The following is a 12,539-nucleotide window of genomic DNA, read 5'->3' as shown; positions in this document are numbered from 1 at the left end:
TGCAAAACCAACTTTTCTTACCTTCTGGTACCTGCTGATGTGTATTTGGGATCTGCATAAATCCTGAAATCGTGCGCACTTCCTCCACTTTAGTCCATGCTGATGCCGTAGTCGATAAGCTTCTTCTTTTTCTCTATCTTCTTGTTATGGGACATTCATCCTCCACTGTTGCCATTTCCAATATAAAGTAGTGTAAAGTTCTAACTTATATCTCGCTATGGAAGCGCTAAAAACTACCAGTTTAGTGGGTTTACATTATTCACCCACGGAACTTAAGTGTTCCGACCTGCATAACTATATATACCCAATGGGCATAATGAGAAACCTTGGAAGGGCCCGCAGATGTGGGGACACCCCCGTCCCCTCCCTCCCGATTGACCGGTGCAACGGATGCCGAGTGCATATGGTTAATAACAGAGGTGGGTAGTAACGCGCTACATTTACTCCGTTACATCTACTTGAGTAACTTTTGCGATAAATTGTACTTCTAAGAGTAGTTTTAATGCAACATACTTTTACTTTTACTTAAGTATATTTATAGAGAAGGAACGCTACTTTTACTCCGCTACTTTATCTACATTCAGCTCGCTACTCGCTACTAATTTTTATCGATCTGTTAATGCACGCTTTGTTTGTTTTGGTCTGTCAGACAGACCTTCAAAATGCCTGCCTTACTGGTGACGTTTCACTCCGTTCCACCAATCAGATGCAGTCACTGGTGACGTTGGACCAATCAAACAGAGCCAGGTGGTCACATGACCTGACTTAAACAAGTTGAAAAACTTATTGGGGTGTTACCATTTAGTGGTCAATTGTACGGAATGTGTACTGTACTGTGCAATCTAATAATACAAGTTCCAATCAATCAATCAAAAGTGTGAAGGAAAAAAGATACTTTTTTATTTCAACCGTACATCCCGTCAAAAGCCTAAAGACTGACCGCACATGAGGATGTTCCTGTCTTCACAATAAAAGTGCTGCTCCATCGCGCCTGCGCTTTCAAAACGAGAGTCTCCGAAAGCCAGCGCAAACAAGCTAGCAAGCTAAGGAGTTTGACGCCAATATATTTCTTGTAAAGTGTATAAAAACGAGTTTGGAAGCTGGACAAATAAGATGCCAAAAACCCACCACTTTCATGTGGTATTAGACAGAAAGGAGGAACTTTTCTTCTCCTCCATTTGAAAACGTGGACGTTATCATCACGACTGTCTGATTACAATCAACGCAAGTCATCAGAATCAGGTAATACACCAACTTATATTCTAGTCTTCATTAAAGAAAGGAATCTATATGTTAAACATGCATGTATACTCATTAAAACACCTTTAACATGTAAACAAAATCAGCAAAATAAATACATATAAATTATATACTGTATATATCAATGTATATGTATGTATATATATATATATATATATATATATATATATGATATGAGTGTGTATGTTACTCATCAGTTACTCAGTACTTGAGTAGTTTTTTCACAACATACTTTTTACTTTTACTCAAGTAAATATTTGGGTGACGACTCCTTACTTTTACTTCAGTAATAAATCTCTAAAGTAACAGTACTCTTACTTGAGTACAATTTCTGGCTACTCTACCCACCTCTGGTTAATAATGGGAGAGTCCAATCCATTGTGGATTTAGTTTTTCCTTTATTTTTTTATAATGGTGTACAGAATACAGGGCGTCTTAAAAAGGGATGAGACAAATTGATGGACATTTGGGGGTCCCTTCCAACGTTTCTCATTATGCCTATTGGGCATATATATTTTTTCATACCCTAATGTGGGATCTGAGCCAAGGTTGTCGTTGACTTGTGCAGCCCTCTGAGACACTTGTGATTTAGGGCTAAATATATAACCCAAAACCAGTGAAGTTGGTTGATTTGGAAATCTTTTTCAACTTATATGCAATTGAATAGACTGTAAAGACAAGATATTTAATGTTCAAACTGGAAAACTTTGTTAGTTTTTGCAAATATCAGCTCATTTGGAATTTGATGCCTGCAACATGTTTCACAAAAGCTGGCACAAATGGCAAAAAAGACTGAAAAAGTTGAGGAATGCTCATTAAACAATTATTTGGAACGTCCCACAGGTGAACAGGCTAATTGGGAACAGGTGGGTGCCATGATTGGGTATAAAAGCAGCTTCCATGAAATGCTCAGTCATTCACAAACAAGGATGGGGCGAGGGTCACCACTTTGTGAACAAACGTGTGAGCAAATTGTCAAACAATGATTTAATATCATCAAAATAAATCACTGCACCCAAGCAGCAATGCCCGTGACTTTCGATCCCTCAGGTGGTACTGCATCAACAAGCGACATCAGTGTGTAAAGGATATCACCACATGGGCTCAGGAACACTTCAGAAAACCACTGTCAGTAACTACAGTTTGTCGCTACATCTGTAAGTGCAAGTTAAAACTCCATGCGAAGCGAAAGCCATTTATCAACAACACCCAGAAACGCCGCCGGCTTCGCTGGGCCCGAGCTCATCTATGATGGACTGATGCAAAGTGGAAAAGTGTTCTGTGGTCTGACGAGTCCACATTTCAAATTGTTTTTGGAAACCGTGGACGTCGTGTCCTCCGGACCAAAGAGGAAAAGAACCATCTGGACTGTTGTAGGCGCAAAGTTCAAAAGCCAGCATCTGTGATGGTATGGGGGTGTATTAGTGCCCAAGGCATGGGTAACTTACACATCTGTGAAGGTGTCAGTAATACTGAATACCACAACGGACACCCCGGACTGTTGAACAACTTAAGCTGCACATCAAGCAAGAATGGGGAAGAATTCCACCTGAAAAGCTACAAAAATTGGTCTCCTCAGTTCCCAAACGTTTACTGAGTGTTGTTAAAAGGACAAAATGCCAACTCTTTTGCAATGTGTTGCTGCTATTAAATTCTAAGTTAATGATTATTTGCAAAAAAAAAATTTAAAATAGTTTCTCAGTTTGAACATTAAGAATCTTGTCTTTGCAGTCTATTTCAATCAATCAATCAATCAATCAATCAATGTTTATTTATATAGCCCTAAATCACAAGTGTCTCAAAGGGCTGCACAAGCCTCAACGACATTTAATTGAATATAAGTTGAAAAGGATTTGCAAATCATTGATTTCTGTTTTTATTTACGAATCATACAACGTGCCAACTTAGATAAGATAGATAAATATTTACAGTAACAACTGAATGTATTGTGAACCGACTAAGAAGAACAGACCACTAATTGAATTTGAAAAATATAAAACTTTAATAAAGGCTACATCTCTCAAAAATTACAATAATTATAGGTCCATGTACATTTTTTAAATTGTTCTCTTTATATAAATGTATAAATTACAATTTGGATAGAATGAAAAAAGCCGTGGTGTGAATTTCTATTCAACAAAACACAAACATGGTTACAAGATATTAATAAAATCATAAAAATATATTTTCCAACATAAAACCCTTCCAAAAACCAAGGGATATATAGTAGAACCCTGAAACAGGGCAGCACATGATACGGCACTCATTTAGGCACAAGCACTCGACTCCTAAACCACCAGCAAGTGTGTTGTTTTTCAGTCGAAACTCTTTAAGTGCAACACAAGTGTCGGTGTCCATACTTTCCAGTATCCATAATGCATAATTACGGCATGTACAGGAGTTCTGCAAAATACAGTCACTGTAGCAACATTCAAAAAAAAAAAAAAAAAAAAAAATAGCTATGCCTTTGTTCTTCAGTCTTCACTTTTTTCCCCGCTTTTTGACACAGCAGCTTACTTCAAGTTAGTCCAAGTCAGCCGAACGTGTTGTCTTGTTAGCTCAAATCATTTTGGTGTGTGAGCTGTAAACACTGCCATGGTTAGCTTGTACAACTTCACACGTGTTCCCGTCTGCAGAGCTTGGGTTTACAAACAAAGGCACAACAAGACATTGACTCTGTCACCAGGCAAAAAGAAAGTTCGGTGAGGAATATACTGGCGTGACAAACCCGACATTGCAAACTTTTCAGCAGCATATAAAACTGGTGTAGACCGTGACGAGCCTCCACCAAGTCCACTGACGGCTGTCAGCTCGTGTCAGAGGGACTAACAAGGCTAGGGGAGGTGATAGGCTCGCTTAACATCCATTTTGTATTGTCAAATCTAAACTAAAAAAAAACCACAACAGTATTCTCACAGCATTTAAAGTAGCTCGCCCATTGGCTAGGAATGGGGTGAGGGAGGGAAAAAGGGAAAAGATATAGCAGGGAACTTTAAACTTGTGATGCAATGCGCATAAATACAATACGTAATATGTATATATATATATATATATATATATATATATACACACATTAGGTCAGGAAAATACACAGAGGCTATTTCTTCCCTACAAGCCTGTTTCGCAGGTTTCCCTGCTCTTTAGGGGCTTTTTATATTTAAAAAAAAAAATCCCTACAAGCCTGTTTTGCAGGTGTCCCTGCTCTTCAGGGGATTTGTATCTAAAAAAAAAATCCCCTACATGCCTGTTTCCCTGCTCTTCAGGGAATTTTTATATTTCAAAAAATTCCCTACAAGCCTGTTTCGCAGGTTTCCCTGCTAACGAGGGGATTTTTGTTTAAAAAAATCCCCTACAAGCCTGTTTCGCAGGTTTCCCTGCTCTTCGGGTGATTTGTATATTCAGAAATCCCATTAATAGCAGGGAAAGCCTGTTTCGCAGGGTTCCCTGCTCTTCAGGGGATTTTTTAAATATAAAAATCCCCTGAGGAACAGGGAAGCCTATTTCGCAGGTTTCCCTGCTCTACAGGGGATTTTTTAAATATATATTAAAACCCCCCTGAAGAGCAGGGAAACCCTGAAAAGCAGGGACACCTGCGAAACAGGCTTGTAGGGATGAAATAGCCTCTGTGTTCTTACGTATATTCCGCACTACCCCGGTATTGAGCACTGTATAATGGACCTCGACAATATATATATATATATATATATATATATATATATATATATATATATATATAATGTATATTAGTGCTGTCAAAAATAACGAGTTAACTTATGTGATTAATCACAAAAATATCTCTAATTATGTATATATGCATTATTAATCGCACAATATATTTGTACTATACATGTTCCTTTACAATAACCGTGGATGGTGACCTTAAAGGCTGAGGGTTTTTATACGGTCAGTGGTCAGGTCTGTGCATACATCAGTGTAAAGATGCGTGTGGAAACTGACCGGTGTACTCAAAAAAACACATTTTGAGAAGATACATTATTTCAACATGTAAGTAAAACATTTAAAAATGTTCCTGTATGACATTCAGATATTTTAAAATTGCATCCAAATTTGTGTCCAAATATTGGGTCCTTTTTTAAAATTGCTTCAAATTATGCATGCGAGTAATTACCTGTTAAGAAACATGATTAATGCAAATACAAAAGGTGCAATTTAAAAAAAGAAACAATTGACAGCCCTAATATTCATACTACTAGGGTTGTCAAATCTAATGCATGTGATTAATCACAAAAAAAATAAAAATGGTTGCATTAATCAAGTGTAAACGATTAATCGCGCAATTTATTTTGACCGCATATGCTCCTTTACCTTAACCATACCTGAAAGGTGGCTGGTGCCATCTAAAAGCAGAATACATTTTTGAGGCAGCCACGAGCATCAACGCTACTAGCACCTCGATAACAAGCAGCGGACCGAAATATGTCAACACCGGTAAATTAAAAGTGCCATATGCAATAATTTCATGTCAAGTCATCATTAAATGGCCCTGATATGTCAAACGGCATTAATAAATCGTGTTCTTTTAGAAAGCGGTAGAAAATGGATGGATGGATGTTCTTTTAGAAAACCTCTATAATAATTTACAGCCCCGAAATCTTGTTATTGTTGCGATGCCTTCCAACGTTTGACCAATTAGAAAGTCAGTGAGTGTGTCACATCCAGGTTGCCAGTTACGCACCGCCCTCTTCGTCTGGCTACTGCCACTGGTAAAGTTACTAAACATGTCAGACCTTAGTAAATCTAAAAGGCCTCGTTACGATCCTCAACTTATTCATGACAGAGCCAGGAACAAAACCAGGATGTGTAAGATTTGAAAGATGGAGACGATTGAAGGCGGAGACGATTTTTTTCCATCTGACGCCAAACTTGCTAATTTCCTCCTTGATAGGTGAATAAGGCATTTACCTTTTCTTATTACTTGTAGTAAATGGAAATGAACTTTTGGTATGTAAACTATATTGTCCAATACATCTTTTCTAACAAAGCTAGTATGTTCGTGCAACGAATGCTTAGTGTGATGGTGCTTCGCTCCTAGTCTAATGCTTAGCATGCTAGCCCGGTCAATGACACATGGACATACAGGCTAATGGGGGAAATATTTGCCAGTTAGCATGTACCGTATTTTTCAGAGTATAAGTCGCACCGGCCGAAAATGCATAATAAAGAAGGAAAAAAACTAATATTAGTCGCGCTGGAGTATAAGTCGCATTTTTTGGGGAAATGTATTTGATAAAAGCCAACACCAAGAATAGACATTTGAAAGGCAATTTAAAATAAATAAAGAATAGTGAACAACAGGCTGAATAAGTGTACGTTATATGAGGCATAAATAACCAACTGATATTATGGTAAGAGTCATTCAAATAACTATAACATATAAAACATGCTATACGTTTACCAAACAATCTGTCACTCCTAATCGCTAAATCCCATGAATTTTATACGTCTAGTCTCTTACGTGAAAGAGCTAAATAATATTATTTGATATTTTTTACGGTATTGTGTTAATAATTTCACACATAAGTCGCTCCTGAGTATAAGACGCACCCCCGACCAAACTATGAAAAAAAACTGCGACTTATAGTCCGAAAAATACGGTTATGTCCACGTGTCATCCAACTGACAGGGCAACATATATTTTCGACAAATAAAACCTATTGCGGTTTCTGTGCATCAAACACATATGCGGTGGTATTTACTTGGCACAATATAATGCCATCCATCCATCCATCCATCCATCTTCTTCCGCTTATCCGAAGTCGGGTCGCGGGGGCAGCAGCCGAAGCAGGGAAGCCGAGACTTCCCTCTCCCCAGCCACTTTGTCCAGCTCTTTCTGTGGGACCCCGAGGCGTTCCCAGGCCAGCCGGGAGGCATAGTCTTCCCAACGTGTCCTGGGTCTTCCCCGCGGCCTCCTACCGGTCGGACGTGCCCTAAACACCTCCCTAGAGAGGCGTTCGGGTGGCATCCTGACCAGATGCCCGAACCACCTCATCTGGCTCCTCTCGATGTGGAGGAGCAGCGGCTTTACTTTGAGCTCCCCCCGGATGGCAGAGCTTCTCGCCCTATCTCTAAGGGAGAGCCCCGCCACCCGGCGGAGGAAACTCATTTCGGCCGCTTGTACCCGTGATCTTGTCCTTTCGGTCATAACCCAAAGCTCATGACCATAGGTGAGGATGGGAACGTAGATCGACCGGTAAATTGAGAGCTTTGCCTTCCGGCTCAGCTCCTTCTTCACCACAACGGATCGATACAGTGTCCGCATTACTGAAGACGCCGCACCGATCCGCCTGTCGATCTCACGATCCACTCTTCCCTCACTCGTGAACAAGACTCCGAGGTACTTGAACTCCTCCACTTGGGCCAAGATCTCCTCCCCAACCCGGAGATGGCACTCCACCCTTTTCTGGGCGAGAACCAGGGACTCGGACTTGGAGGTGCTGATTCTCATCCCAGTCGCTTCACACTAGGGTGCGAACCGATCCAGTGAGAGCTGAAGATCCTGGCCAGATGAAGCCATCAGGACCACATCATCTGCAAAAAGCAGAGACCTAATCCTGCAGCCACCAAACCAGATCCCCTCAACGCCTTGACTGCGCCTAGGATTCTGTCCATAAAAGTTATGAACAGAATCGGTGACAAAGGGCAGCCTTGGCGGAGTCCAACCCTCACTGGAAACGTGTCCGACTTACTGCCGGCAATGCGGACCAAGCTCTGGCACTGAGCATACAGGGAGCGGACTGCCACAATCAGACAGTCCGAAACCCCATAATCTCTGAGCACTCCCCACAGGACTTCCCGAGGGACACGGTCGAATGCCTTCTCCAAGTCCACAAAACACATGTAGACTGGTTGGGCAAACTCCCATGCACCCTCAAGGACCCTGCCGAGAGTATAGAGTTGGTCCACAGTTCCACGACCAGGACAAAAACCACACTGTTCCTCCTGAATCCGAGGTTCGACTATCCGGCGAAGCCTCCTCTCCAGTACACCTGAATAGACCTTACTGGGAAGGCTGAGGAGTGTGATCCCACGATAGTTAGAGCACACCCTCCGGTTCCCCTTCTTAAAGAGAGGAATCACCACCCCGGTCTGCCAATCCAGAGGTACCGCCCCTGTTGTCCACGCGAGGCTGCAGTATATAATGCATTACATGTAATGATTGTAGGTTCTAGTAATGCTAGTAGGCTATATGATTTATGGGTAACGTGGTTTTTGCGTAAGGTGGGCTGGCTCATAGAATCGCACTCTGCACTGAAAGACGGTGATGTGCGTAAATGGAAGAGAATGCCAGGTCAGGTTGGATGCAACATGGGGTTATGCTGAACGAAATGTGGCGGTCATTTTACTGTTGGCCTTGGCTTGCCATCAAAGTAGGCCTATGCCATATATAATATTTATTACTATTTATAATTATTTGGATGGTGGTCCGTGCGGTCAAACTAGACATTTTAGCAGGGTAATGCCAACAATCTGTCCCGACTCCCGACGAAAATATTGCTGTGTAACTTTACAAATACATTTGGCTAATGGACGTCAGTAAAATGTGTCATAATTACTTAGTAAAGCATCTTGCAAGAAGCATAAACAAGAGAAACCTACAGCGTAGGACTCGTCGATTGTCATTTGAAGTTCCTTGGAGTAGGATTCGGAATCGGACAACCTCAGTCATGGAGAGTGGGAGGGGACTACAGAATTTTGACCCTGATTGCGGTACCATTTCTGGCCACATTACGACACATGGCACCTTTTAAGCAAAGTTTTTAGGAACCACCGTGACTAATCGTGATGAATTCAAATGTATCATTTATATTATCGAAAATAAATCAAATGTATCAATTGACAGCACTAATATATACAGTCGTGGTCAAAAGTTTACATACACTTGTAAAGAACATAATGTCATGGCTGTCTTGAGTTTCCAATAATTTCTACAACTTTTTTGTGATAGAGTGATTGGAGCACATACTTGTTGGTCACAAAAAACATTCATGAAGTTTGGTTCTTTTATAAATTTATTATGGGTCTACTGAAAATGTGACCAAATCTGCTGGGTCAAAAGTATAAATACAGCAATGTTAATATTTGGTTACATGTCCCTTGGCAAGTTTCACTGAAATAAGGCGCTTTTGGTAGCCATCCACAAGCTTCTGGTTGAATTTTTGACCACTCCTCTTGACAAAATTGGTGCAGTTCAGCCAAATGTGTTGATTTTCTAACATAGACTTGTTTCTTCAGTATTGTCCACATGTTCTCAATGGGGTTTAAATCAAGATTTTGGGAAAACCATTCTAAAACCTTAATCCTAGTCTGAGTGGTTAGAGTGTCCGCCCTGAGATCGGTAGGTCGTGAGTTCAAACCCCGGCCGAGTCATACCAAAGACTATAAAAATGGGACCCATTACCTCCCTGCTTGGCACTCAGCATCAAGGGTTGAAATTGGGAGTTAAATCACCAAAAATGATTCCCGGGCGCGGCACCGCTGCTGCCCACTGCTCCCCTCACCTCCCAGGGGGTAATCAAGGGTGATGGGTCAAATGCAGAGAATAATTTCACCACACCTAGTGTGTGTGTGACAATTATTGGTACTTTAACTTTAACTTTAACTATTTAGTCATTCCTTTACCACTTTTGACATGTGTTTGGGGTCATTGTCCTGTTGGAACACCCAACTGCGCCCAAGACCCAACCTCCAGGCTGATGATTTTAGGTTTTCCTGAAGAATTTGGAGGTAATCCTCCTTTTCCATTGTCCCATTTACTCTCTGTAAAGCACCAGTTCCATTGGCAGCAAAACAGGCCCAGAATAGTATAGAATAGAATACTACCACCACCATGCTTGACGGTATACATGGTGTTCCTGGGATTAAAGGCCTCACTTTTTCTCCTCTAAACATATTGCTGGGTATTGTGGCCAAACAGCTCAATTTTTGTTTCATCTGACCACAGAACTTTCCTCCAGGTCTTATCTTTGTCCATGTGATGTCAGCTGAACTGCACCAATTTTGTTAAGAGGAGTGGTCAAAAATTCAACCAGAAGCTTGCCAGAAGCAGTAAAACTTGCCAAGGGACATGTAAGCAAATATTAACATTGCTGTATGTATACTTTTGACCCAGCAGATTTGGTCACATTTTCAGTAGACCCATAATAAATTCATAAAAGAACCAAACTTCATGAATGTTTTTTGTGACCAACAAAGTATGTGCTCCAATCACTCCAAAAATAAAAAATGAATAGAAACTCAAGACAGCCATGACATTATGTTCTTTACAAGTGTATGTCAACTCTTTTGACCACGACTGTACATGCAAGTATGTAAACAAGTATAAACATTTTCTAACAATGAAGTAAACAGAAATGCTGCATCGAGACCTCCTGTTCCTTCTTCGCACTTGAACCCGGGAGTCAGAGTGAATGCATCACAGTCCCTCATCACACAACATCAAAACAGCGATGATATTCAAAAAGCGGCATAGGTCGTCCTCAAATTGTTCCGTTAAAGTCCTTCGTGTCGTTCCCTCGTGTATTTCTAAGGCTGACTGGTTGAGAAGAATCAGGAAGGGACAGTTAGGCAGTCTTCATTAGCTTCTATTCCTTCAGTCACATGTTGTGCGAGATATATTAACTCTTTTTAGCTTAGTATGAATAATTTACTTAAAAAAATAAAAAAGGTAATTTACAAAGTCTCTTGCTCAAGTTTTCGGGATTCTGCTTTCGATAGGGTCTGTTTTTTTGTTTTGTTTTTCAGTCGATCCTCTCAACCTTTCCCAGGACCTTTCCCTCGTACATGGGCAAGACCGAGGCGTCCTCCCACACCTCCTCGAACACAGCACCGCACTCAAACTCATTGCTGGCCTTCTTAAAGTAGTACCTGTGGAGGAGACAGAAAGAAAAGGTTACAAAATGTGTTACTTTTGGAAGAAAGTCCAATCGAACAAGCGTCAAAGGGGATTTGTGATATGCGACGTCCACACCAAGGCTGAGGTTTGAAAATGCACACGAAAAATTAATTGTAGACTTTCTTCAACACACAAACATCGGCTTTTGTCCTTAAAAATTGGGCCAGGGTGAATATTTTCAAAAGTCTGTATTGGGGTTGTCCCGATACCAATATTTTGGTACCAGTACCAAAATGTATTTCGATACTTTTCTAAATGAAATAGTGAACATACTGAACAACTTGTCTTTTAAGTCCCATCTTAAAACTCATTTGTATACTCTAGCCTTTAAATAGCCCCCCTGTTAGACCAGTTGATCTGCCGTTTCTTTTCTTTTCTCCTCTGCTCCCCTTTTCCTTGAGGGGGGGGGGGGGGCACAGGTCCGGTGGCCATGGATGAAGTGCTGGCTGTCCAGAGTCGGGACCCGGGGTGGACCGCTCGCCTGTGCATCGGCTGGGAACATCTCTACGCTGCTGACCCGTCTCCGCTCGGGATGGTGTCCTGCTGGCCCCACTATGGACTGGACTCTTACTATTATGTTGGATCCACTATGGACTGGACTCTCACAATATTATGTCAGACCCACTCGACATCCATTGCTTTCGGTCTCCCCTAGAGGGGGGGGGTTACCCACATATGCGGTCCTCTCCAAGGTTTCTCATAGTCATTCACATCGACGTCCCACTGAGGTGAGTTTTTCCTTGCCCGTATGTGGGCTTTGTACCGAGGATGTCGTTGTGGCTTGTGCAGCCCTTTGAGACACTTGTGATTTAGGGCTATATAAATAAAGATTGATTGATTGATTGATTTTAGTAGTAAGTAAACAAACAAAGGCTCCTATTTAGTCTGAAGACATATGCAGTAACATAGTGTGTAATTTCTCAATTTATTATTTTGTCAACATTATAAAGGACGAGCTGTAAAAATGTATTATTAATCCACTTGTTCATTTACTGTTAATATCTGCTTATTTTCTCTTTTAACATGTTCTATCTACACTTCTGTTAAAATGTAATAATCACTTATTCTTCTGTTGTTGGATACTTTACATTAGTTTTGGATGATACCACAAATTTAGGTATCGATCTGATTCCAAGTAGTTACAGGATCGTACATTGGTCATATTCAAAGTCCTCATGTGTGTCCAACGTATTTCCTGAGTTTATAAACAAAATATGAATTTAAAAAAAAAGAAAAAAGATTTTGTGACGGTAAACAATATCGATGTAATCATAGTAGTATCGACTAGATACGCCATTGTACTTGGTATCATTTCAGTGGATGTCAGGTGTAGATCCACCCATGGCTTTTAAAGTTAAAGTACCAA

The 12,539-nt window shown here is 40.8% G+C and overlaps 1 protein-coding gene across 1 annotated transcript in view; it reads right to left on the bottom strand.

Moving 5' to 3' along the window:
- Positions 1 to 10,566: 10,566 nt before the first annotated feature.
- The window catches only part of LOC133624473 (axin-2-like), a 33,616-nt gene continuing 31,643 nt past the window's right edge, over positions 10,567 to 12,539 (bottom strand). Inside the window, exon 11 of the mRNA XM_061988049.2 lies at positions 10,567 to 11,145. Coding sequence (XP_061844033.2) covers positions 11,019 to 11,145 — 127 coding nt within the window. The 3' untranslated portion in view covers positions 10,567 to 11,018. The remainder of the gene's footprint in view (positions 11,146 to 12,539) is intronic.

The sequence above is a fragment of the Nerophis lumbriciformis genome, linkage group LG27 (assembly GCF_033978685.3).
Source record: "Nerophis lumbriciformis linkage group LG27, RoL_Nlum_v2.1, whole genome shotgun sequence".
NCBI lineage: Eukaryota > Metazoa > Chordata > Actinopteri > Syngnathiformes > Syngnathidae > Nerophis > Nerophis lumbriciformis.
The sequence above is the reverse complement of the archived record's forward strand: the minus strand, read 5'-3'. Positions and strand labels throughout refer to the sequence as shown.